Source organism: Pongo pygmaeus, chromosome 16 (assembly GCF_028885625.2).
Source record: "Pongo pygmaeus isolate AG05252 chromosome 16, NHGRI_mPonPyg2-v2.0_pri, whole genome shotgun sequence".
NCBI lineage: Eukaryota > Metazoa > Chordata > Mammalia > Primates > Hominidae > Pongo > Pongo pygmaeus.
This window is the reverse complement of record NC_072389.2, coordinates 25836697-25864103: the sequence shown is the minus strand read 5'-3', so window position 1 is coordinate 25864103 and position 27407 is coordinate 25836697. Positions and strand designations below refer to the sequence as shown.

Below are 27407 nucleotides of genomic sequence, written 5' to 3'. Positions count from 1 at the left end.
GTTTGGGAGAATATTAAACATAAGATTAGAGATTTCAGTGGAAATTTTGAGGGAATTCAACAATGGAATACAGGGAAGGAAAGATAAATTTGGGGCGTGTTCTGTTCAGATGCATGCTATCTAACTAATACCTGTAACAGATGGAATCACTTATTAACATGAATATGAATAGCAGAAAGATCATTAACAGGAACTAAAGATTAATGTTTTCTTATGTTAGGAGGTCGGGCGGAAGAAGAAGAATAAGCCCAGCAAACTGCCTGAGGAGGAAGGTATGAAAACTTGGAGAGTATTATATCCCCCTCCTGTTCCCCCGTCTTCTTTCCTTCAAATGAAGGATAAAGACACAGGGATGTCTTTGGCCTATGGCTGTCCAGTTGCACCATCACCATTTACTGAAAAGGCTATCCTTCTATTGAGTTGCTTTTGCAACTCTGCCGTGTCAAGTACTGCCAGAAAATTTAAGAGGAAAAGAATTGTCCATTAGATTTCTCAAGGTGGAGGTCACCTGCAACCTTGGCAAAAATGATTTCAGATGAGTTGTGGAGATAAAAATCTTAGAGTAGATTCAAAAGAATTAAGAGATGAGTCATATAATTTTTTCTACAAAGGAAAGTACAGTAAAAAATTGATAACTTGGATTAATACAGAGAGGTGCATATGTATGTATGTGTTTGTGCATGCACACCTGTGTGTTTTGGTGGAGACAGTATATACAGCATGCTTGTGAGGTGATTGGAATGGTGCAGGAAGACAAAAAAATGAAGATGCCAGAGAAAGGGAAACTATTATAGAAGCAAAGTGTTTGAGTGAGTGAAAGCGGATGGGATCTAGTGCACAAGCAATTATCAAAGGCCTTTAATACATTGTAGCAGCAAAAGTGGCTGAGAATGTATACATACATGCACAAAAATAAATGTGGATATATATATACACACACATATATGTACATTCCTCATAACAGACTAAATAAGAAAAGCTGTATGATCTTATCAACAGACGCAGAAAAAGCTTTGAACAAAATCCAACACCACTTGTAATTAAAATATCTAAAGAAACTCACTCAACTACAAATAGATGGGAACTTCCTTAACCGAATAAAGTATGTGTATGATGTCTGTGGCTAATGTTAGAATTAATGGCAAGAGACTTAAGTATTTGCCTTCTAAGATTATTAAGAAGTCAAGGCCGGGCGCGGTGGCTCACGCCTGTATCCCAGCACTTTGGGAGGCCGAGGTGGGCAGATCACAAGGTCAGGAGTTTGAGACCAGCCTGACCAACATGGTGAAACCCCGTCTCTACTAAAAATACAAAAAATTAGCTGGGTGTGGTGGCAGGCACCTGTAATCCCAGCTACTCAGGAGGCTGAGGCAGGAGAATCCCTTGAACCCAGGAGGCGGAGATTGCAGTGAGCCGAGATCGCACCACTGCACTCCAGCCTTGGCAACAGAGTGAGTGAGACTCTGTCTCAAAAAAAAAAAAAAAAAAAGAAGTCAAATATGTCCTCCCTAACTCCTCATACTTAACATCATACTGGAAGTCTTAGTCAGGGAAATAAGACAAGAAGAAAAATTACATAGATTGGAAAGAAAGAAACCAACTTTTATTCACAAATGAAATGATAGTCTATGTAGGAAATTGAAATGAATGTAACTTCTGGACTTAAGTGGGTATATCAAGGTCATTAGATACATGTATAACATACAAAAGTCAATTGTTATTATATATAACAAAAAAGGACAATTAAAATTTGAAATTTACTTTAGAAAACATTTAAAACAGTATGCACATACAAAAAATGAAGTACTGAGGTATAAAGCTGAAACATTATTTTACAGTATGTGTATGCAAAATACTACAAAACACTGATGACAGAAATCAAAGAAAACCTGATTAAATGGAAATGTAGTCAATATTCCTATATTGGAGGAATCGATATTGTTAAAACGCCAATTCTTTCAAACTTGTTTTATGGATTCAACACAATCCTAATCAAAATTCAAGAAGGCTATTTTGAAGATATTGGCAAACTTACTCTAAATTTTTTATAGAAGGGCAAAAGACCAATGCAATATTAAAGAAGAACAAAGTTATAGGACTTGTACTACCTGATATTAAATACATCACAATGTTCTATAAATCTAAAGCAATCAAGACAGCATGGTATTGGTGAAAGAACAGACACACAGATCAATGGGACAGAATAGAGAGCCCAGGGACAGACTCACAAATATAGTCAACTGATAAATATATATATATCTCACAAAGGCAATTCAATGAAGAGAAGATAGTCTTCTCAACAAGTGATGCTAAAACAATTAGACATACATACGTCCTCTCCCCTAAAAATTGAACCTAGACACACATCTTATACCTTACACAAAATTAACTCAAAATGTATTATAAATCTAAATGTGAAATACAAAGTTATACCACTTGTGGAAGAAAACACAGGAGAAAATCTATGTGACCTTGTTAGATATTTGTACCTTGATGAGATTTTAAGTACAACCCCACGAAACAAAAAATTGATGAAAGCTTTGTTAAAAGAAAAAAAAAACCCTTTTTAGTTTGTGAAATGTTATGTCAGTTAAGGTGAAATGGCAAGTCATAGACTGAGAATGTATTTTCAAATCACAAAAGACTTGTGTTCAAAATATGCAAATGACTCTTAAAATTCAACAATAAGAAATTAAGCAATCTAATTATAAAATGAGCAAAAACCAGTTGATCTTTGACAAAGTTGCAAAAGCAGCTCAACAGAGGAAGGATAGCCTTTTCAGTAAATGGTGATGGGGCAACTGGACATCCATAGGCCAAAAAATTGAACCTCAGCCTGAACCTCACATTTTTATAAAAATTAACTAAAAAATGGATCATGCACTTAAATGCAAAACTAAAGCTGCTAAACTTCAGAAGAAATAGGAGAAAAACTTTGCATCTAGGGCTAAGTAAATAGCGGGCTAAGTAAGTAGCTCTCTTGTTTTACACCAAAAGCATGAACCATTGAAGGGAAAATGGGTAAAATGGTAAGTTGGATTCCATCAAAATTAAAAATGTTTGCTCTATGAAAGACTAGGAATAGGAATAAAAATAATTACAGACCACTAAAAATATCTGCAAGCCAATAGTCACAAAAGAACTCATGTATAAAACATGTAACAAACTCTAAAACCTCAGCAGAAAAACAAATAATCCAATTAGAAAATGGGAAAAGGGGCCGGGCGGTGGCTCACGCCTGTAATCCCACCACTTTGGGAGGCCGAGGCGGGTGGATCACGAGGTCAGGAGATTGAGACCCTCCTGGCTAACACGGTGAAACCCCGTCTCTACTAAAAATTCAAAAAATTAGCCAGGCGTAGTGGCGGTCTCCTGTAGTCCCAGCTACTCAGGAGGCTGAGGCAGGAGAATGGCATGAACCCGGGAGGCAGATCTTGCAGTGAGCCGAGATCGCGCCACTGCACTCCAGCCTGGGCCACAGAGCAAGACTCCATCTCAAAAAAAACCAAAAAACCAAAACAAACAAACAACAACAACAACAACAAAATATATATACAGACGACAAACGACAAATCAGTATATAAAAATTTGCTAAATGTCATTTTTTTGGAAATTCAAATTAAATCAACAATGAGATACCACTACACACCTATCAAAATTGCTAAAATCCAAAATCAGGAAAATTCCAATTGCTTTTAATAGTTAATCTGTGGGGTGCTGGAAACTCTCATGTATTGCTTGTTGGAAAGCAAAATAGTACAACCACTTAGGACAGCAGTTTGGCAGCTTCTTACAAAGTAAAAACATAGTCTCATCACATGATCCAACAATAGGGTGTTCCTAGGTATTTGCATACTGATTTGAAAACTTAAGTGCGCACAAAACCTGTACACAAATGTTCATAGCAGCCATATTCATATTCACCCAAAACTGGAAGCAAATAAGATGTTCTTCAATAAGTGAATGTCTAAACAAACTGCAGTACATTTCTACAATGGAATACTAGTCATTAACAAAAAGGAGCATCATGCAAAAGATGGATGAATCTCAAATGCATCTTCCTAGGTGAAATAAGGCAGTTTGAAAAACTTACATACATAAATTGGAATGATTGATTCCATTTATATGATATTCTGGAAAAGGCAAACTGTAAAGATCATTGTTTGCCAGGGATTTGGAGGAGAAAAGAAAGATAAACGCCGGGTGCGGTGGCTCACGCCTGTAATCCCAGCACTTTGGGAGGCCGAGGCAGGTGAGTTGTCTGAGGTCGGGAATTCAAGACCAGCCTTGCCAATGTGGCAAAACCCCATCTCTACTAGAAAAAAACAAAAATTAGCCGGTCATGTGGGCACACACCTGTAGTCCCAGCTACTTGGGAGGCTGAGGCAGGAGAATCGCTTGAAACCAGGAGGCAGAGGTTGCCATGAGCCGAGATGGCACCATTGCCCTCCAGCCTGGGCGACAGAGCAAGACTCCACCGGCCTGGGCAACAGGTGAAACCTGGTCTCTGTCTTTTCTTTTTTTTTTTTAAGGCGGAATTTCGCTCTTGTTGCCCAGGCTGGAGTGCAGTGGCGCGGTCTCCTCTCACCGAGGCCTCAGCCTCCCAGGTTTGGGTGGTTCTCTTGCCTCAGCCTCCCGAGTGGCTGGGATTACAGGCATGAGCCATCATGCCTGGCTAATTTTGTTTTGCTGTTGTTGTTTTGATAGAAGCGGGGTTTCTCCATGTTGCTCAGGCTGGTCTCAAACTGCCGACCTCAGGTGATCTGCCCATCTCGGCCTCTCGGGGTGCTGGGATTGCAGGCGTGAGTCACCGCGCCTGGCCCACTTTATTAATCAGAAAGGAATAGATGGGCCTGGGGTGGCGGCTCACGCTTGTGATCCCAAGACTTTGGACAGCGGAGCGCGGTGGGTCACTGGAGCCTAGGAGTTCCAGACTGGCCTGGGCAACATGGTGAAACCGGTCTCTCTCTCTCTCTCTTTTTCTTTTTCTTAGGGTGGAATTTTGCTCTTGTTGCCCAGGCTGGAATGCAGTGACCCGGTCTCGGCCCGCCGTGGCCTCTGCCTCCCGGGTTTGGGTGGTTCTCCTGATTCAGCCTCCCGAGTGGCTGGGATTGCAGGCGTGAGCCATAATGCCAGGCTAATTTTTTTTTTTTTTTTTTTTTTTGTGGGTAGAGACGGGGTTTCTCCATGTTGGTCCAGCTGGCCTGGAACCCCCGACCTCGGGTGATCCGCCCGCCTAGGCCTCCCGGGGGTGCTGGGATTGCAGGCGTGAGCCACCGCGCCCGGCCCAATTTATTAATCAGAAAGGCATAGATGGGCCTGGCGTGGTGGCTCACGCTTATGGTCTCAGGACCTTGGACGGCCGAGCGCGGGGCATCCCTTGAGCCTAGGAGTTCCAGACTGGCCTGGGCAACATGGTGAAACTGGTCTCTCTCTCTCTCTCTCTTTTTTTTTTTTCTTAGGGCGGAATTTCGCTCTTGTTCCCTAGGCTTGAATGCAGTGGTGCGGTCTCGGCCCGCAGTGGCCTCCCTCTCCCGGGTTTGGGTGGTTCTCCTGACTCAGCCTCCCGAGTGGCTGGGATTCCAGGTGTGAGCCACAATGCCTGACTAATTTTTTTTTTTTTTTGGATAGGGACGGGGTTTCTCCATGTTGGTCCGGCTGGCCTGGGGCTCCGGACCTCGGGTGATCCGCCGGCCTAGGCCTCCTGGGGTGCTGGGATTGCAGGCGTGAGCCACCGCACCCGGCCCACTTTATAAATCAGAAATGAATAGATCGGCCTGGCGTGGTGGCTCACCCTTGTGATCACACGACTTTGGACAGCCGATCGCAGTGGATCACTGGAGCCTGGGAGTTCCAGACTGGCCTGGGCAACATGGTGAAACCGGTCTCTCTCTCGCTCTCTTTTTTTTTTTTCTTGGGGCGGAATTTCGCTCTTGTTGCCCAGGCTGGAATGCAGTGGTGCAGTCTCGGCCCGCAGTAGCCTCCCTCTCCCGGGTTTGGGTGGTTCTCCTGACTCAGCCTCCCTAGTGGCTGGGATTGCACGTGTGAGATATAATGCCCGGCTAATTTCTGGTTGTTGTTTTTGTTTTTGGGTAGACACGGAGTTTCTCAATGTTGGTACGGCTGGTCTAGAGCTCCCGACCTCGGGTGATCCACCCGCCTAGGCCTCCCGGGGTACTAGGATGGCAGGTGTGAGCCACCGCACCCGGCCCACTTTATTAATCAGAAAGGAATAGATCGGCCTGGCGTGGTGGCTTAACCTTGTAGTCTCAGGACCTTGCACGGCCGAGCGCGATGGATCACTGGAGCCTAGGAGTTCCAGACTGGCCTGGGAAATATGGTGAAACCAGTCTCTCTTTTTTTTTTCTTAGGGCGGAATTTCGCTCTTGTTGCCCAGGCTGGAATGCAGTGGCGCGGTCTCGGCCCGCCGTAGCCTCCCTCTCCCGGGTTTGGGTGGTTCTCCTCCCTCAGCCTCCCGAGTGGCTGGGATTGCAGGTGTGAGCCATAATGCCTGGCTGATTTTTTTTTTGGGGGGGTAGAGACGAGGTTTCTCCATGTTGGTCCGGCTTGCCTGGAGCTCCCGACCTCGGGTGATCTGCCCGCCTAGGCCTCCCGGGGTGCTGGGATTGCAGGTGTGAGCCACCGCGCCCGGCCCACTTTATTAATCAGAAAGGAATAGATCGGCCTGGCGTGGTGGCTCACGCTTGTGATCCGAAGCCTTTGGACAGCTGAGCGCGGTGGATCACTGGAGCCTAGGAGTTGCAGACTGGCCTGTGCAACATGGTGAAACCGGTCTCTCTCTCTCTTTTTTTTTTTTTTTTTTCGGGCGGAATTTCACTCGTTTCCCAGGCTGGAATGCAGTGGCGCGGTCTCGGCCGGCTGTGGCCTCCGCCTTCTGGGTTTGGGTGGTTCTACTGCCTCAGCCTCCCGAGTGGCTGGGATTGCATTTGTGAGCCATAATGCCCGCCTGAGTTTTTATTTATTTATTTGTTTGTTTTTTGGGTAGAGACAGGGTTTCTCCATGTTGGTCCGGCTGGCCTGGAGCTCCCGACCTCGGGTGATCCGCCTGCCTAGGCCTCCCGGGCTGCTGGGATTGCAGGCATGAGCCACCGCGCCAGGCCCACTTTATTAATCAGAAAGGAATAGATCGGCCTGGCATGGTGGCTCACGCTTATAGTCTCAGGACCTTGGATGGTCGAGCACCGGGGATCACTTGATCCTAGGAGTTCCAGACCAGCCTGGGCAACATGGTGAAACCCGGTTTCTTTATTTTTATGTTGTTTTATTTTTTGTTTTTTTTTTTTCTGTTTTCTTGTTTTGTTTTTTGTTTTGAGACGAAGTTTCACTCTTGTTGCCCTGGCTGGAGTGCAATGGTGTGATTTCGGCTTACTGCAACCTCCGCCTCTAGGTTTAGGGGACTCTCCTGCCTCAGTCTCCCTAGTGGCTGGGATTACAGGCATGTGCCACCATGCCTGACTAATTTTGTATTTTTAGTAGAGACGGGGTTTCTCCATGTTGGTCAGGCTGATCTGGAGCTTCCGACCTCAGTGATCCGCCTGCCTCGGCCTCCCAAAGTGCTAAAACTGCAGGCCTGATTCACCACCGAAACCCGGTCTCTAAACTGAAAAACAAAACAAAAACCACAAAGATCAGGCGGGCGTGGTGGGCCCCGCGGGTAGTCCCAGCTACCCTGAAGGCTGATGCTAGAGCCCGAGGTGGAGGTGGCAGTGAGCTATGATGGTGCTGCTGCACTCCAGACTGGGCCACAGAGAGGGACTCTGTCTCAGGAAAACACAAAGGAGAAAAAAAAATGTAAATAAAATTGCTAAATAAAGGAACAGCTTGACAGTTATTATTGAGAAAATAGAAGCAAAGGTTAGCAGACACCAGTGTTCACTTAGTGGGAACTGCAGGTGTTCCCTGGACAGGAGGCTCCTACTTTTCCAAAAGAAATCTGTTACTACCAATTAAAAAAATACACTGTAGGTTTGTTACAATATACAAATAGCTAAACTTCACATAGCCAGGACCATATTCTAGCACTGCTCTAAGCCTTTTCCTGCTCTGAAATAGCTATTGTTGTTACCTTCATTGTAGAGAAAACAGATCCCAGAAGTGGTTGTGGAAGGACCAAAGAAACTGACTATGAAATTGACTTTTTGTAAGTTTCCGACTTAAAGGTTCTTCCTGCTCTGCTCCTTACATTGCCACATTTTAGTTAGGTTCTCACTTGATCCTGAGAAATTCTGCAAAGGTATCACAACATTGCAAACATGAACGGCTGGTAAAGTTATTTGTGAACTTCTATTAAAAGTTCTATTTACACACACAGGCTAAGCAGGAGTCTGCTTCTTTGAGGATGTCAACATTCCCCAAAGGCTTGCTAAAAGCTAAAAATTCAGAATACCTATTTGGCTTTTAAAATAGCAAGACCAACTCTAATTCTACTGTCACCTTTTCACTAATGCATTAAACCCTAAGTCTGATGTCTTGCTTTATAACGTACAACAAAACTTGGGACAAAAATCTCTTTTGATGCAGTTTTTCAATTCAAAGCTTTGTTTTAAAAGAGAAGGTGGGAGGAGGGAGCATGTACAATAAGGCAAAACACTCACCTATGGCTGAGTAATCTGCTTTCTTTCACTGTCCCCAGACAGCTGTCCAGCAGCAGCTCCAGGCAGTTGGCTTGCTTCAGAGGGGGTGTGGAGATATCCACTTTACACCTAGGAAAGTTTCAGGAATCAGAGAAATAAAAGTGATTAACTCAAGGCCACTGCGGTACCTCCAAAGCACGTGGCTTTGATTTCATCATCCCCCAAAACTCACTCTGTCTGGTCTTAGGTTTATTGAGCAGTGAAGGTTGCCCCAACTCATAATGCTCCCTCCCAGCCTAACACACTCTAAAATTAAGGAGAGGGAGAGGCCCAGAAAATCAAAAAGAAGGCAGCATCGGCAGATGGAAAATGAAAAGAGAGGAGTATGGTCTTTGCCAAATAAGGTCTGCAGAAAGGTGAGATCAAAAATTAGGGAGAAAAAAGTTTGAAAGTTTAAGCCTTATGAGTGAGCATGCTGTGTGGCTTCCCTGGGCTGTGTCTTTTATGAGTAAAAAGAATAAAGGATCATGGTTCAAAACATAAAGAAAAAAAAAGATAAGAGAAAGGCAAATGGGAGAGGGTTAATGGAGAAACCATTTTCTTCCTGATTAATGCCAACTGGCGAATTTTTATTTTTAAAAACATGTTAAGGTGTTTTCCTAATAGGCACAGCTCCACAGGGCTCCCCAGGTGGGTTTCTTTCGGACAAATGGAGCATGAAGTGCTGCTGATTGATCCCATTTCAGCAGCACTGCCAGGAAAGGCTGTGCCCATCTGCTATAAATTGCATGTTTTCTGCCTCTTAACACCCAATGTTCTGGGGATGTTGAAAACCTCAAACACATTTAAATACAGAAGCAAACATCAAAAGGGGGACTGAGGTGCTAAGCCATTTATTTGCCTTAACACTGACAACGCTGTGTTTGCCTGGACCACACCTGCTCTGTTTATGTATGCGGGTGGGTGAAGTAGGTGGGATTGAGTAAAGTGGAGCATGGTATTCCCAGAAGTCATTTTTTCACATTCTCCTTTACCCTCTATAATTATAGAATAAGATGAATATTCAAGACTTCAGAAAAGGATGGAAGCACTGCTCCCCAGAATGAACAATAAGGACAGATTCTTACCCTAAGCCATCAATGGACTTTGTACATCTGCAGTTAATTACAAATAGGTAAACTTACATACTATATAAAGCAATGGCAATTTTGAGCCACATGGCTAAGTGAACAAAAACTTCATGAAATTTGAGAGAGCCTGCAATCACTTTCCCAAATAAATATTACATTAAAAGACTCTACTAGACTTGATTACAAGATTTTAAAATATTTTACATACCAATGTGTCCATATAATTAATTATAAGTGGGCATTTATTTCCTATTTACCAAAAGTGACCCAAATTACAGGAGAGAGTGGCCATTAGAGCTTTTGCATGTAATCCATTCATCAAATATTTCTATGGGAGACAGATTACAAAAAAATGTATTTTTAAATAACCCTCTGATTTGAATCAGAACAGTTTTTCTGTATCAGTAAGGAAGCTTTTAAAGTTAAACTGTATTACTATCTGTAAAAAAGAGGTTATTAAATATTTTTATTTCATGAGCATGATGTAAGTGGGAAATCAAATTTGCTTGGAAAGAAAGAAAGATCAAGTGCTTTAAGCCATTTATTTCTAGAAAAGTAAGTCCCCACAAATTCTTAACCAATATTGCCGTAGTATTTCTACCTAGGAATACTTTGCTAAGCATTATTTTACGCTATTATATACACTTTCATTTAATAAAGCTCTTTCTTATAGAAAGGTAAATAATCCAAATTTGTAGAAATGTTCTCTGCTAGTCATGTTGTTACAAATTAGCAATAGCCTATTGATGGCACATTCTTTTTAATACCATTAATAATGGCAATTTATTTTTGTCTTTTAAACATTTGCCTTCGTTGTTGGGATGGTGGTTTTGTTGGTTCTTTGCGCAGCCAAAATTTATTTAGATACAAGTGATCTGACAGCTAATAATGTTTGAGGGTCAAAAATAATACATAAGTAAGCACTAATAAAATTTTTCTTGGATAATTAAAAATGAACCTGATATTAATTCTAGAATAATCTAATAATGTTGTGAGCAGTATTACCATAAGTACAACAACTGTGAAAATTTTCCTAGTGACTGCTTAAGTGCTCAACTTATTGGAACAGAGTAGTTTGTCATTTTAAGTAAAAGCTGAACCACATACCCGATGAAATGCAAAGTAAATATTGGGTTTCTTCTTAAAATTACACATTTTCACCAACTTTTCACTCATTTCTGTCTACTATGAATGTTTTACACTTACGTCATTTAAAAAAAATTAGTCCCTTCACTAGAATGAACACTTTCATGCAAAATAGCCATTTTTAGTTTAGATATTAGAGTCCTATAAGCAACAGGCTGAAGATTTAGGCATCAGCTTAATGGATTCTACATTCTTTGATAACTAATGACTGAATCCAGCCAAATATTTACTTGTACTTTCTCAGTGACTAGAAAGAACAAGTTAAACTGATATATTAGCATCATGTCAATCAAAATTAAAACTTAGTCTTTCTGCACATGGGTTATGACCCAGCCTCTTAGAGGTCCTGACCCACCGCATGAACTGGTATCTTAAGAATTAATTTAAAGCTACTCAAGTAGCCCCCCTTTAATGATGACTTTTTATGAACATTCTCTAACTCTTCTACACACCTTGTGTCCCCATTTATTCCCACATTCTGGAAGAAGGAGGAAAGGTGAGCGAAAGAAAACAATGTATTTCATACAAAACCTTCTTCAGGCCTCATATTTAACCTATTTCAACTCCAGCTCACATTGCTTCAGTTTTGTCATAAAGTTTGAAGGAGAACCAGAAGCTCCGGACATTAGCCAGAGACTAGGAGAATTATTTTCATTCACCCCAACCTAGTAAGAGGTTACTGCATTATCAGAAAAGTGGCCGAATTGTTTTTAACAAAAATACTTTTTTCCCTCAAATTGCAAATACTGTTAACCAGAATACTCATCCAACCTTCCAAAAGAGAAATATCAAAAGAACAAAATGGCTTTTTGTGTTTTTTTTCTTAGGTTCAAAGACAAATGGACTAAAATCTAAAGACTTTAAGATGTAAACATTCTATAATACATTCATCAAAGACATCTGCAATATGAAAACTCTCAAAAGAAGAATCTAGGCTGCTTCTTTTTCATTAGTGTACTGGATTCTCCTCTGAAAAAATACTCAGTAACTTGGTTGATCACTTAGGTCTTTCTAGTCACTGCTGAAGACCAGTAAAATCTTGCTCTCTTCTGTCCTCTCTTTGGCTACGTCTTATTGGCAGGGTACAGGATTAGCCTTTCCTTGTGACGGGCAGGTGTGAGGGGCCAATAAGTAAATATTTTTGGTTTGTGGCCATAAGGTTTCTGTAGCAACTACTAAAATCAGCCCTTGTCCCATTAAAGCAGTAATAGATAATGTAAACAAATGAACAAGACTTTTTTCCAGAAAAACTTTATTTACAAAAAAACAGGCAGCCATATGGATTTCACCTATAAGCCCTGGTTTGCTGACCCCTGAGTTACAGAAATATTTGTAATTTAGTGGTGGTGACTTACACTTCTTTTTTTTTTTTTTTACTGCAAATTTTTTAACTCACGGCAGCCCAAGAGACTCTGGTCAAAATATCCAATGATCTGTTATTAATAAAAAATGGATAAAGCAATAAAACCTATAAAAATTGTTCTCTTCTGTCTGATAGAAACAATATGGAAAACACACACTCAGGGCATCTATATAAGGAATTCAATTAATGAGCATGAACTGATTAGGTCTGCTCCAGTGGCATCACGAATGACTTCACACACAAGGGGACTAAATGTCTTTAGACAGTGATTCAGAAGGTGCAACACACCAGCCCTTAGGTGACCAGGAAATTTTTATTCCAATGTCAGCTTTTTAAAAATGCAATCAATAGGAGCTCCACTGCAACAAGATTTACATTATGGAAATCAAAAGAGCCAAGTCACTGCTGTGTTAGTGCCTAGAAAGGAACTCCCATTGTTCATCTGCAAGACATGGAATCCAATGGCCTTGTGCTGTCACCCCTGCCCTCCTCTCTAGCCTTATCATGTGACACCATTGATCTTTTCACCTCATCAAGGTTCTCAGAGGGAATGTACTCTCTCTCCTTTCCAGGCCTTTGCCTATGTTGTGCTGTCTTCCTGGAAAGCTCTTCTTCCTGTCTCCTCCTTAACTACTATTCCTACAAGTCTCAGCTTAGACCGCTGTTCTCCAAGGAAGCCTCCTTTTTCATTCCAAGCCCAAACTGGTATCCATGATGCCAGGACCCCACAGCCCTCATTCCACCTACTGCCACTGCCTCCTTACTTGTAGTAGCCCAAGACCCATTAGTGCCCAAGGACAGCACCCTTTTCTGTATCGTTGACCACTGAATCCTCAAGTACGTTGCCTTCTGCCCAACACACGATGTGCTCTAGATTTGAATAAATTGAATGCACAAAAGAATGAATGTCAGCACCGTAACAAAACTCATAAAGTCAAAAACTCCAAAGCATAGTGTTTTCTGTGAACTAGCTAAATCTTTTGTAGCCTCTGTTTCTTCCCCTATGTAGGAAAGGAATTGAAATAAATGTATTTATTAGGTGCCTCCCATATTTAAAATGCCATTGTTCTACTCACCTGAAGAAAACAGACTAAATTACTTTTTTTTCCCTTTCCTGCAATAGGCGTATATTAAAGCCACCCTCTCTAGCCCACAGGCAGTTCATGTGCTGATTTAGCATTGTTTCTGACCTCCCGTTCTTGTCTTTCTCCATTAATCCCACAGCATTTTAATGTTTTCATTCAACACATAATTTTAACATATCAGTCAGACAAACCTGCTCAAGTTTTATTTGCCATGATAGCTTTTAACCTCTTATTCATTACCATAATTCTATGTTTTATATTACAGACTCGTCAGCTTTTAACTTAAAGGCAAGGGGCAGGAAAGAGTGCTAGAGTTTTAAAAGCTGTAAACCTCAGAGGCTAAGGAAGCCGGGGAAGAGGAGAAAAATGGTGAATGTGTCAAGCCCGGCTGTAAAAGCAGATCAACGACATGGGGTGCAATTTGTCTAGAGAAATACTCCAGCCCAGATTTTTCACTGCCTCAGAGCCACCAATAAACTTGTAGAATATCAGAGCCACTTATCCAGGACCATCTGGGACTGAGGAGGGACTCTGAGGCCGGCTGATCCAAATGGGCTTGTGGGTTCCCATTCTCCACCTTTCCGAACTAAATTAAGTCTAGAATATTCTATAATGAGTTAATCTCTGGAATCACCTTGAAATATAAAATATACTTTAAGAAATTGATATGATTACTTTGAAATGGCTCAAAATGGAATAATCTATATTACTGTATATTCATGTTCTTGACATTTTAAAAGTTGGAGCCAGTTAAACTTAGCTTTATGTCTTACTCTCCCCTAAAAGCTCACCGTTCCTATCTAAGGTCAGATACTTTTTTGCTTGTTTTACCCATGAAAAAACACTGGAGTCGGTAGGCAACACAGTTTCAGGGGATGATGGACCGCAGCACCTTCATCTCACCAACCCCAGTGTTTTTAGGAGTTACTTGTGGCTCAGGGGGCACTGCAGGCAGGTGGACTATGGAACAAGGGGAAGTCAGCAAGTTCCACATGACTCAGGAGAGCCTGGAGGAGGGGCCTACGGGGCAGGTCCATGTTTTAACCATCACCAAGCTAACAACCTACCCATGCCAATGTGATTTGTCTACACATAAGCAGCCACTACACCAACCTTGTCATACATGGCTACACAACTTCAGTATTGTTCAGGCTGACCTACAATGCCCAACCCTTCCATTAATGGATGTCCCTCCTACCATGTCCTTGACAATGGTCACTGCTCACTTTTACCAAAAAATACCAAAAAATTCTATGCTGTTTTGGAGAAAAAAAAATACATTGAATCTTACTAGTCATATCTTATTTTCTTAAATTGCATAATTTGAGTTGCCAAGGTATAAGGACCTACAGTTTACATGCAGAAAAATCTCAAAATTAATAATTAATACCTACCATCAGAGTGAGCAAGGGAATAAACAATGTCAAGTAGATGTTGTTACTGTTTGCCATGATGACCCTGCCAGTTGGCCAGTGAGCCCATTATACAGATACAGAGTCATACTCCACAGGGAATGCACTGTCCAAGTCCCACAGTTAGCAGACAGTGTGTTATCAGGAAGCTCAGGATGTGTGACCCCAGAGCTGATGTTCCTTCTCTCCCACTGAACGGCCTACACAGCTTCCCCGAAGAGAATTTCCCCAGACAGTCCATCTAGATTTTTAACTCTAATGCTCAATTATTAACATCAAGGTTTTATCCAAAAATAAAGCATGAGACAGGCCTTGGAGAGGAGACAGTTAAGATACATTTGCACCAGACACAAAAAGGTTTTTCCCAACAGTTGGAAAATAAAATAGCTGGGCCTTACAATGAACATCACAAAGAAAAGCAAATGTGTTAAAAAAAAAAAAAACCCTTGAAATATTTAAACAATAGCCACGAAGAAGGAACCATAAGTAGCAAGTCAGTGATGTCCATATGCTAGCACAATCTTTCAGGCTGAGAAGCAGTCGACATTTTATTGTAGATTTCTCCCACCTGCAAGTTTGCTGCAGGGTAAAGCCGTAGAGCCAGCTCCCAAAAGATACTTTTGTTATCTATTGTACTACAGGAGAGGAGAAAGGAAAAGGATACAAAAAAAATTCTTTAAAATTCATGAAGAGGAAGAACAGAATGACCACTAAGACAGGTATACCTCTCGGTTACAAACAGGAAATAGCTAAATAATAAATGAATACCCAAATGACGAAACATGGATTACAAGGGACATCTTAAATTACATTTTTTGTCTCTGTGGAGCAACGCAACACTCATTTGGAAAAGCATTTCCTATTACGTGAAGGAAGCATGATAGCACAGTGACTTGTGAAATGCAGGGGCATTATTCTTTGCACCTACTACAACAACACACTGACCATTCATCACAGGAGGCCCCATTCCCACTGTTCAGATAACACTTTGGGACACAGAGTTCTCTGCATTTCATTTGTGTAACTGATCTTTGCTCTTTGGGCTAGTACAAAATTTCAAATCCTATGACCATCCGTATTGGCAGGGTCCTGGTATATCACAGCAGTGACAACATTAGAGATACTGAGAAGTACCTGAGCCTGAGCTATCTCAGTTACCCTGTATGAGTAGAGAACTGAGAGACAAGGTCAGAGCAGTAATCCAACAGGCCATGTATGTGAAAGACTGGACCACAGGAAGTGGGTTTGCTTCTAAATGCAAACCTGGCTGGGAGATGGCCAGGGAAGAAATGATTGCAATCTAACAGATAAGCATAGAATTGAGATGTGCAGATAGTGCAAAGTAACGCAACCAGAGATGTGGTGGGTGAAGTGAGAGGTCTTAAGTGGGAGCAGTGCCGGTCCCCTAGGGGTGTTTGGACACATGTTAAGGAACAAAGGCATGCTGTGTGTGCATACATATGATTGTGTGTTTCCCACAAAGTAATCAAGGAAAGTGACCGGTATCAGGTAGCTGAGAGCCAGGTTTGCTAAACATCCTGCAACATGCCAGACAGTCCCATGCAACAGGGTACCCATATTGAGAGACACTGGAGCAACATTCCACAGGTACTGAACTCCCCACGCATCTATCTCAGGATACTGAGGTGGCAATGACAACAAGCAGTCAGACACTGTATTAAGCATTTTACTGAGAAAAAGCCCTGCACAGGTATTCGGTTAGCTGGGTCTCAACCTGTTTATGCCTCTAAACACCTTGCTGATGAAACAAACATTTCACCTCCTTGGGCCTCTGCATTTCCTCGTCTGTTAAATGAAGGGGTTTTTACTAGATGAGTAGTTTTCAATCTTTAGTTTTCAGCAACAAAACCCTTTCTTCAAATGGAATCTCAATATAGAGCACAGGCAAAAGCTGAGATGCTCTGGCCACAGAGGAGAGATGTCAAGAGGCCCTCCCATTCCTCAAGGGGTGACCCTAAGGCATCTCCCTGAACCCAAGATCCAGCTTTGAAAAAGACACCCCATAGTGGTTGGGATCCCTTTCAACATCTGTGTTCTAATTTTTTTTTTTTTTTTTTTGACACAGAGTCTTGCTCTGTCGCCCAGGCTGGAGTGCAGTGGCACAATCTCAGCTCACTGTAAGCTCTGCCTCCTGGGTTCACATCATTCTCCTGCCTCAGCCTCCCAAGTAGCTGGGACTACAGGCACCCACCACCATGCCCAGCAAACCAGGATGGTCTCGATCTCCCGACCTTGTGATCCATCTGCCTTGGCCTCCCAAAGTGCTAGGATTACAGGTGTGAGCCACCACGCCTGGCCTGTGTTCTAAATTTAAGATCTGTGTACAAATAGTATGCATACAGATGAACACAAGGCAAGTGATTTGATGGAGAAAACTACTTGGTCTTTGAAAACACAAAATCCTGACTCTGGACCTCATGATTAAGTCCAAGGCCAAGTCATGTGTAAACTTCTGAAGCTCCATTTCATCATCTGTAGAATGAGCGTGACACCAGTAATTCAAAGGGCTTTTCTGAAGCTCAGAGATGGTCTGTGCTTCTACCAGCATCACCTTTTTGCTTACTGTATGCTGGTTACAGTACCTATGCTGCCTTATTTCATTGTATTTTTCACTACAACCCTAGGAAGAAGCAATTATTGTTCATTACACATGTGAGTGTCTCAATTAAGTTGAGAGGGTCCAAAAGTAAAGAAATAAAATAGATTTGGCCTCAAACTCCATTCCTTGGTGTTCTATGAAGTACACCAAGGACAGTGAAATGCTTCCATCATGGGAACACGCAGCCTTAGACCTTTACTAAATTATGTAACATTTCACTAGGTAGCAAAATCAAAATTTTAGGGTATATTGGAAATTTATATAAAATGTTTTGAATACTCTGAGACGGCAGGTTACCTTTCTTTAGATAATTCCTTACACGCACTATTTTAATCAATACTGAATGACATTTCCCAATTAAACAAACAAAAACGAAAAGCAAACTTTCCCCGGTTAGGATTGGCCATCCAGCTCACTGATGGCACTCTGGGGTGGGGGATGCGAGGTCGTGCCCTCAGATCTAACAGATAAAGATCACCTCTCAGAACCAGCCGCATGCAGAAACAAGCTCCCGCCACTGGAAAGCAGAGGGGACTCACCTGCCCAGACTTTCCTCCTGCTTTTTACTGTCCTCTCTCCACACTTCAATGTCCAAAATGCCCATCCTGTCAGAGAAGTAGAGAAAGTCAAACTGTTCCTGCCACTGCGGATTTGCATTCTTACACAGTGTCTAGAAAACATGCAGTTATAATTTTTATTTTATTTTATTTTGACAGATTCTTGCTCTGTCGCCCAGGCTGGAGTGCAGTGGTGTGATCTCGGCTCACTGCAAGCTCCACCTCCAGGGTTCATGCCATTCTCCTGCCTCAGCCTCTCGAGTAGCTGGGACTACAGGCACCCGCCACCACGCCCAGCTAATTTTTTGTATTTTCAGTAGAGACGGGGTTTCACCATGTTAGCCAGAATGGTCTGGATCTCCTGACCTCGTGATCTGCCCACCTCAGCCTCCCAAAGTGCTGGGATTACAGGCATGAGCCACTGCTCCCGGCCACACTTATTTTCTTAAAATGTCATTCATTGCTACAGAAGCTACACATTAATTTCATTATTAAACTGCAGGGGGTCAAGATGATGGACCTCACCCTTTATAAAGGTAAACTTCCCTTTTTAGAATGAAAGGGACTTGGTGGATTCAAGAATTGGTAAAACATTACTACTCTCCTAGCTGCCCTCCAGATCCAATAATTTATCCACCAAGTTACAAAGAATACTGTTACCTCACAAGAAACTATAAATTATATACACACACACATACACAGTGGACATATATCAACAGGCATCTTACAATTGTCTCTCTTACAGGAGGTCACACTAATTGCTTAATCGAATGCAAGTAACACTTTTGTTGGCACATCCATTCAATGCTAGCTTAGCAACTATATAAATTAACAGTTTGGGGACTTAATTAACATCTGTCAGATGCATTAAATGAGAAACCCATGACTTGTATATTGCCACCTATTTTTAAATCCAAAGTTAGTGAATCCAGTCACTAGGACAGGAGGAAGACTAGGAAACTCCACTGCAGCCAAACCTAAAAATTAACAAGAGTCACTTGAAAATGCCACAAGTGTTTCTGTGTTCTTCAAAAGTGAATTCAAACTGCTTCTGTGTTTGGTTCATTGGCAGGATTTTCATCTTTGTTTCCTTTATATAGAGATTAAATGTGTGAATACAAAGTGGGCAAAAATGTTGGTCCCAGAGTATTAGTGCAGTGTCAGGTATTAAATCCCGATACCAACTATTCTTGTGTGAGAAAAACATAGAGAACTCAGACCTCAGCTGTAGCCAATGTCATGTAAAATCATTTCAGCTGTTTTTCACATCAGGCTTAATATATCGGATCATAAAATTTAGAAACCAGGGAGAAAAACAGAAACCGCTGGGTGCGGTGGCTCACGCCTGTAATCCCAGCACTTTTGGAGGCTGAGGTAGGTGGTTCACGAGGTCAGGAGTTCAAGACCAGCCTGACCAACATGGTGAAACCCCCGTCTCTACTAAAAATACAAAAATTAGCCGGGCCTGGTGGTGCATGCCTGTAATCTCAGCTACTCAGGAGGCTGAGACAGGAGAATCACTTGAACCCGGGAGGCGGAGGTTGCAGTGAGCTGAGATTGTGCCATTGCACTCCAGCCTGGGCAACAGAGTGAGACTCGGTCTCAAAAAAAAAAAAAAAAAAAAAAAACCGGGGGGGGGGCCGGGTGCGGTAGCTCATGCCTGTAATCCCAGCACTTTGGGAGGCCACGGTGGGCCAATCATAAGGTCAGGAGATCAAGACCATCCTGGCTAACACAGTGAAACCCCATCACTACTAAAAATGCAAAAAATTAGCTGGGTGTGGTGGCGGGCGCCAGTAGTTCCAGCTACTCAGGATGCTGAGGCAGGAGAATGGCGTGAACTGGAGAGGTGCAGCTTGCAGTGAGCCTAGATCCTGCCACTGCACTCCAGCCTGGGCCACAAAGTGACACACTCCGCCTCAAAAAAAAAAAAAAAACCCTATTAGACCACAAATTAAATGCAATATTTCCCAAGGGTGAATGTAACAGATATTGAACTAATTCTACACTTCACCTTAGTCCAAAGGGTTAAGTGTGCTTAGTGATGAATAATTTTTCCATAAATCCTTAGCCTGACCCTGGCAAGCTAAAGGAATCTTAGTAGAGAGATATGGTTACCCTGGATACCCTCACTGTGAGGCACAGCCTGAAATTACCTGGTTAAAATAATTCTCTGCATACTTCTGTCATCATGCCCCCTCAATTTTCACATTTTTAATAAACTATTCTTCAACATGAGCCTCAATTCTCGATTTTGTGCTAGAGTAAATGACATCAAATATTTGATTCTGCACTGAAAATAGTGCAGTGCGCACAACCTCTTGCCTCCCTAAATGATTTTCCAACTTGTCCTTATCTGCTGCATCCTCGAAGCTAGAAAGTCCAAACTGCAAATAGCCTCAGGGCTATTTTCAAAATTGTCCACTGATTGTTTTTTCTTGTGTGGCTTTTGGCATGTGATTTAACTTTCAGGTACCCTAGAGCTCCTTCAATCCATAAAACACAGGAAATATTCCTGTCTGACAATTATGTAAAACTAATTAATTATCGTGGTTTAGAGACTATAGTTTTTGAAATAAAATCCACACCAAATTACTAAGATTAAAAATTGAATGGAATTTGGATCGGCAGAATAAGATGAATTATTTTTAAAGATAGTTAAAAATGCCATTACATTTGTTTAAAATAAATCACTTTTAATACTTTGGATAGTTTATTATTATTTTTAATCAGAGCAAAAAACAGCAGCACTAGATTCTATTTTTGGTGTGAAGACTAGCAAACAAGAGAATGCAATGGGTATATAATTCTGGAAAAAAAAATATATATATATATTTTTTTGAGACAGAGTCTCGCTCTGTCGCCCAGGCTGGAGTACAGTGGCACAATCTTGGCTCACGGCAAGCTCAGCCTCCCAGGTTCATGCCATTCTCCTGCCTCAGCCTCCCCAGTAGCTGGGACTATAGGCGCCCGCCACCACACCCGGCTAATTTTTTGCATTTTTAGTAGAGAAGGGGTTTCACTGTGTTAGCCAGGATGGTCTTGATCTCCTGACCTCAAGATCCACCTGCCTCAGCCTCCCAAAGTGCTGGGATTACAGGCATGAGCCACTGCACCCGGCCTTCTGAAAATGTTTTTAATTATCTCACATATTTTAACCCAAATATCACATATTATGCTATTCTATTTCTGTAGCATTTTGAAAACTTTTACTTATCCTTTTCCTGCATTCTATGAAACATAGTTTGCTTATTTTCAAAATGAAAAAAAGTCATGCATTCAAATCTATGATTTAATAAGCTTTCTCTAGCTCTGTTACTATATTAAAATAAACTATACTAAGCAATTAAAACAAAACCCACATTAATTGACTGCATCTATACAATTATTTTGTTTTCTGCTCCTTAATATAGTTAGGAAGGCTAAACATAAATTACTTCTACTTTTGTAAAATTTAAAGTGAGAAACAACTTTTTTTTTATTTTAAAGATACCATTCTCCTTATGGAAAGATAGAACTTGCCTTACTCTTATACCTCTGATCTCCCAGTTTTAACTGGACAAAGATTTCTGTCATGCTTCCTCCTGAGACAGTCTTCCCTTCCAACAAAGTTATACTTATAATCCCGTTCCAGAGCTGGTTTCTTTTCAAGGACTCAGAGAGCTGTAGGTTGCATATCAAAGAGGACTAAAGCAAAAAATAAAGATGACATGTAAACTTGCTTATAATTCCCAAGAGTGACTTTGGTGATCATTGGAATTCCAACTTTCAATATTTGCTTGTAAAAAATTCCCTCCCTACTGGTGAAAAGTGTTATTTTTCATTGGTTTTGCAAACCTGCTGTCGCAGTTATGTGACTTCCTTCTCAAGCTTTGAAGTGGTAATAATATGGTGAAGGATGAGTATATGCAACACTTTGACTTGGCACTGGCCTGTGCTCCCACCCAGATGAGCTCTTTGGTGGGACTCCTTTGACTGGGCCTTTAGCTATTTTAATAGTGTGAGAGGAATAAAGGCATTCTGGGAAACAGAGATATTATAAGCAAAATATCTCTGGGCATTCAGAAATAATGACTTTGAATTTATCCTTCACATTTGAATCTGTCTCCACTTCTCTTTATTCCTTGGGCTACTACCAAAAGCCCTATACCACGTAAGATTCACTACTCCAAATAGAGCCTTCAGTGGCCTAGCTGGTCAAATGAGCTTTGCAGATCTGGGGTGGGGGTGGGAGGGAAGGGGGTGTATAAAGTACATCTCACTGCACCTGGGACCCAGGAGGGGTTCAATAACTTAACTCTTATTTCCTTTTCTAAATTATATTACTCACACTCATACACACCTTATAGGAAAAGGGCAAATGCCCTGTTATTAAATTTTAAATAGAGTAGCCACACTTCATTTTTTAATTTCCACTATGTAAATTTTCAAACATATACAAAGGTAAAGAGAAGAATACAATAAATCTGCATGTACTTAATCACCAGATTTACTGTCTTGCAAATCTTATTTTACCTATGCCTTCGTTCTTTTATGGTTGAAATATCTTAAAGCGAAATCCATATTTGTTTTTACATAACCATCCGGTATGATCACACTCAATGGCGTTAACCATAAGTTGTTTAATCTATGAAATACACAGTGCATATTCACATTTCCCTGATGGTCTCAACCGCTCCCTTTTATGGTTAGTTTGTCTGAGTTGGGATCCCCACGTGATCCACATGCTGCATTTGGTTAGCAGAGTTCATTTACGTTGTCCATTAAATTAGCGAAATGACACAAGCATAGGCTTCTTTATTGAAGGAGAAATAAATGGGCTGAAGAATGTAAATGGTGCCGAGCATCATCGTCGAGCAATGAATTTCTAACACTATATATTCATTCCTGTCATCACTCGCTATATCTTCCAGATCATTCAGACACCAATTTGCTCGGACGCCAGTTAGTCACAATTTATCACAACAAAGGGTATGTCAGTACCATAGTCATTATACACCAGCTTACCTCATCGAACCCAGGCCACTCCACCACTCTTAATAAGTGACACAACAATGCCACACTAGGTATTTTGATCATTTATGACAACCTTAAACAAAATACATTCAAGAAAACACATATTCCCAAGCTTCATATCTGTATTAGCCCATTTTCATACTGCTATAAAGAACTGCCTGAGACTGGGTCATTCATAAAGGAAAGAGGTTAATTGATTCAGTGCAGCATGGCTGGGGAGGCCTCAGGAAACTTAATCACAGTGGAAGGTGAAGGGGAAGCAAGGCACCTTCTTCACAAGGCGGACAGGAAGGAGAAGTGCCAAGTGAAGTGGAAAGAGCCCCTTATAAAGCCATCAGATCTCGTGAGAACTCACTATCATGAGAACAGCATGGGGGAAACCGCCCCCATGATTCAATTACCTCCACCTGGTATTTCCCTTGACAAGTGGGGGTTATGGGGATTACAATTCAAGATGAGATTTGAGTGGGGACACAAAGTCTAACCATATCAATATCCATGTGGCTTTTCTCTTAAACCCCCCCCACCCCACCCCCTCCCCACACACAGGTTTTGCAGGTGCTGAGACAGAACAGAAGGGGCAAGTGAGGAAAGAATCTTAAAAAGAAATATCCTCTTCTCTGGTGAACATGAGTAATTCCTTCATACTTCATATATATAAATGAGAAAATATGTATAGGAATATTTGAACTATTTCATAAACCTTTATTATTGAATATATGATCATTATGCTTACTATATATAAAAATAACATATTTCAGATATAACATATTCAATAAAGGTTTATGAAACAGTTAAAATTAAGTGATTTTGTGTTGGTCATAAATACACACCATCACAATATATAAATAGATGTATCTGCATATATGCACATATATCTATACATATCTATACAGGTATTGATATACATAATACATTTTATAGCTTATTAGGTACATGGGCTAAAAACTTCTACCTTTAAAACAAAAATGAGATTTTGATTCATATATCCTGCTGCAATTCCTCCTTTTGCTTTTCTTCTTCTTTTTTTTTTTTTTTTTGAGACAGAGTCTTGCTCTGTCTCCCAAGCTGGAGTGCAGTGGCATGATGTCTGCTCACTGCAAGCTCCGCCTCCCAGGTTCATGCCATTCTCCTGCCTCAGCCTCCTGAGTAGCTGGGACTACAGGCGCCTGCCACTGCGCACGGCAAATTTTTTTGTATTTTTAGTAGAGATGGGGTTTCGCCATGTTAGCCAGGATGGTCTCGATCTCCTGACCTCGTGATCTGCTCACCTCAGCCTCCCAAAATGCTGGGATTACAGGCATGAGCCACCGTGCCCGGCCTCTTTTTTTCTTCTTAAAATTTGACTTGCCAATCAACAACCGAAAGCATGACCTGTCCCACGGCCATGCTTCAAAGCTCCGGCAGATATATTCCTCCCTAAACACTGCAACTATTTCAAAATCCTTTTTATAAAAATGGGAGTAAGGTCCACAAAGGATCAAAGGGCATCCTGCAGTCTGGCAATTGCTTAAGAAGAATGGCAGCACTTCCATGAAATATGCCGTAAAATAATTTTGCGGCTTGGTATGTCCTAATTTCAAACTGGATGTTTATCTTGGAAAGGTTTCTAACCTGTCCATAAAACAGCTCCACTTAGCGCTATAAGCTCTGTAAAAATGGAATCCAAAGCTGGTTATTAAGGGGGCCTAGAGATGGGTTCCATATGGTGGAACAGCATGGGAGGGCAAGGCTGAGGCCTGTGTCAGGTGCAGCTTGGCTGGAGCTCCTGATCTAGACACTCGTTGCATTACACCATCACATCTGTATTCTTGCTTGTCATGTCCCTGGGAAATATCCACTTTCCATCAAAGCTTTTGTCTATCACAGTCGGACTTTGAACATTTTAGCATTTAACGCAGTCATGTTTGATCTGATGGACTTGCTCTCTGCTGTCCAAGATTTTTTCCCTCCTCCTAAAGGGAGGGCAGAAGTATTTATTGCAGAGTTCACAGATAGAAAAGAACACAAGAACTTTATTCTACTTATTACACCCCAAATATTTCTGCACACTACTATCAGGTTATTTCTCTTTTTTTTTTTTTTTTTTTTTTTGAGACAGAGTCTGGCTCTGGAGCCCAAGCTGGAGTGCAGTGGCGCTCACTGCAAGCTCTGCCTCCCGGGTTCATGCCATTCTTCTGCCTCAGCCTCCCGAGAAGCTAGGACCACAGGCGCCTGCCACCACATCCAGCTAATTCTTTCGTATTTTTTAGTGGAGACGGGGTTTCACCATGTTTTGCCAGAATGGTCTCAATCTCCTGACCTCGTGATCCACCCGCCTCGGCCTCCCAAAGTGCTGGGATTACAGGCGTGAGCCACCACACCCAGCCAGGTTATTTCTCAAATAAAGTTTCATCTGTGATCCACACATTCTGGAGGAGGTGGGTGTAATTTAAAGAAGTCTCTTAATTACTTTAACATTTCTCTTCCACACTTGATAGGTTTGATGAGGCCTCAGACCAGGGAGTCTGGGGTTGGGGGTAGGGCCTGGGCCATGTAATGTGTGCTTTCTTGCAGAGCTGGGCTCACAAAAATCTTTTGTGCTCTTCAAACAGCCCCCTTTTCCCCCCACAATAAATTGACTCATCTGCACTCGCTCAGCTGAATAGCTTAGGTTTTCATGCCTGTGCCCGAACCTATACATGAAATTTGTCATCTTAATGCAGCCTGGCTTGTGAAAGGAGAGAAGGAAATGACCCATCTCAGGGGAAACCCACCCCACCTGAACTAAAACAGACACCAGGGGATAGTGGAATGTTTCGGGGCCCTGACCCTAATTTCTTAGCAGATACAATGGATACAATACAGTACATCAAGGTTTTGTTATTTTCCTCCTTCCTTCCAAAGGATCAGACCTTTCACTATTTCTATGTTGATTCATTCATCTGCTCTCTCTTTCTCAGCCCCCACCTCACCAAATCCCCACCCATTCTTCTAAAACAGAAAAGGCGACTTCCATCTAAGACCGTGGCTAGTTATTAACAGTGAAAACAAGGTGTGCTGTGCCACTTAGAAACATATTAACTTCTGTAAAAGAGCTTTGGAAACACTAATTTACTTCTCATTCATTCAATCCCAAGGCAGAAAGGGAAGAAACTTTGGAATAAGACTAAAATTATACCCGGTGGATTCAAACAGGTAGAGAATCTTCATAAGTTTCTGATCTAGGAATAGGCTCTAAAACAGTGACTGTACTGTCATTGCTGGAATACACGAAATGGACTACAGTTTGCTGGCATGCATTATTTGATGTTTTTGGCCTGGGGACATGCTGGGGAGATAGTGATGTGAATTGGCATGGCTGCAAAGGAAACTGAGGGAAGATGGACAGGTCAGCTTGGTGCCTCTTATCTGTCCCAGGCCAGGAAGAGTGGCAGAGAGGTTAAGAGGAAAGAAATCCTAAAAGCAGGGCATGAAGTCAGGAGCTGGAGCCACACCTGTGGCCATCAAAAGCAAGGTTACATTCAAGTAGGCAGCACTCCAGAACTGACTATGCCAAGCAATACCCACGGTATAATTCTCCAAAACACTCTCTTGCATATAACAAAATACCAATCAGCCAACCAATAAAGATGGCAGTAAGAAAAGGCAGGACCAGAGCATACCCACCAGGTGCCAGATAATGTACTGGTGCTCCATACATAGTCCCAGAGACAGCAGTATAAACATACCAGCGTTCCTGCGGTGCAAATACATCCCATTTTCACTCTCATTAATTGTTTTTCCTAAGTCATTGTGGGAAAGTGAGTAGTCAATGGAAACAAATGCATTAAAAAAATCAACTTTGTAAGAAAAGTGAGTAGTAAAGTCAGATTCCAACTATGTTGACCACTGATTTGAAAACTAAGAGAAAACATTGAGCCTATAAAATGTTTCACTGAAATATTCCTTTCAAGCTTTTTCAACATGTAAAACTACTGTTCCTTGTCAACAGCTTTTATTGCATGAGAAGATCCATGCATCCATAGAACAGGCTCCTAGGGAAAATCCTTCTCTGCAGCTCCTCTCTATTACCTGAAGAGGATATTGGACGCATAAATTCTCCTAGAACTACACAGAAATCCTTGCATGAAAATATAAAGAAAACCTTTTAAATTTCCCACATGTAAAAGTCCACAGAAGTGGCGATTTATACTTGTAGATGAAAACAGTATCAGTGGCCAGGTGCGGTGGCTCACGCCTGTAATCCCAGCACTTTGGGAGGCCAAGGTGGGTGGATCATGAGGTCAGGAGATCGAGACCATCCTGGCTGACACGGTGAAACCCCGTCTCTACTCAAAATACAAAAAAATGAGTAGGGCATGGTGGCGGGTGACTGTAGTCCCAGCTACTCGGGAGGCTGAGAGAGGAGAATGGCATGAACCCGGGAGGCGGAGCTTGCAGTGAGCCGAGATCCAGCCACTGCACTCCAGCCTGGGCAACACAGCGAGACTCCATTTCAAAAA

General features: G+C 41.8%; 1 protein-coding gene across 2 annotated transcripts in view; it reads right to left on the bottom strand.

The window, feature by feature from the left end:
* LOC129014691 (multiple C2 and transmembrane domain-containing protein 2-like) overlaps nucleotides 1–27407 on the bottom strand; it is a 45895-nt gene that overhangs the window by 8319 nt on the left and 10169 nt on the right. Inside the window, exons 4-7 of one of the 2 annotated variants that reach the window (XM_063653295.1) lie at nucleotides 21443–21594; nucleotides 17890–17955; nucleotides 14713–15365; nucleotides 8616–8723 (exon numbers count right to left, since the gene is read on the bottom strand). In XM_063653295.1, coding sequence (XP_063509365.1) covers nucleotides 15242–15365; nucleotides 17890–17955; nucleotides 21443–21594 — 342 coding nt within the window. In that variant the 3' untranslated portion in view covers nucleotides 8616–8723; nucleotides 14713–15241. Of the gene's footprint in view, nucleotides 1–8615; nucleotides 8724–14712; nucleotides 15366–17889; nucleotides 17956–21442; nucleotides 21595–27407 lie in introns of those variants that run through there. The other variant, XM_063653296.1, reaches the window with a different exon arrangement.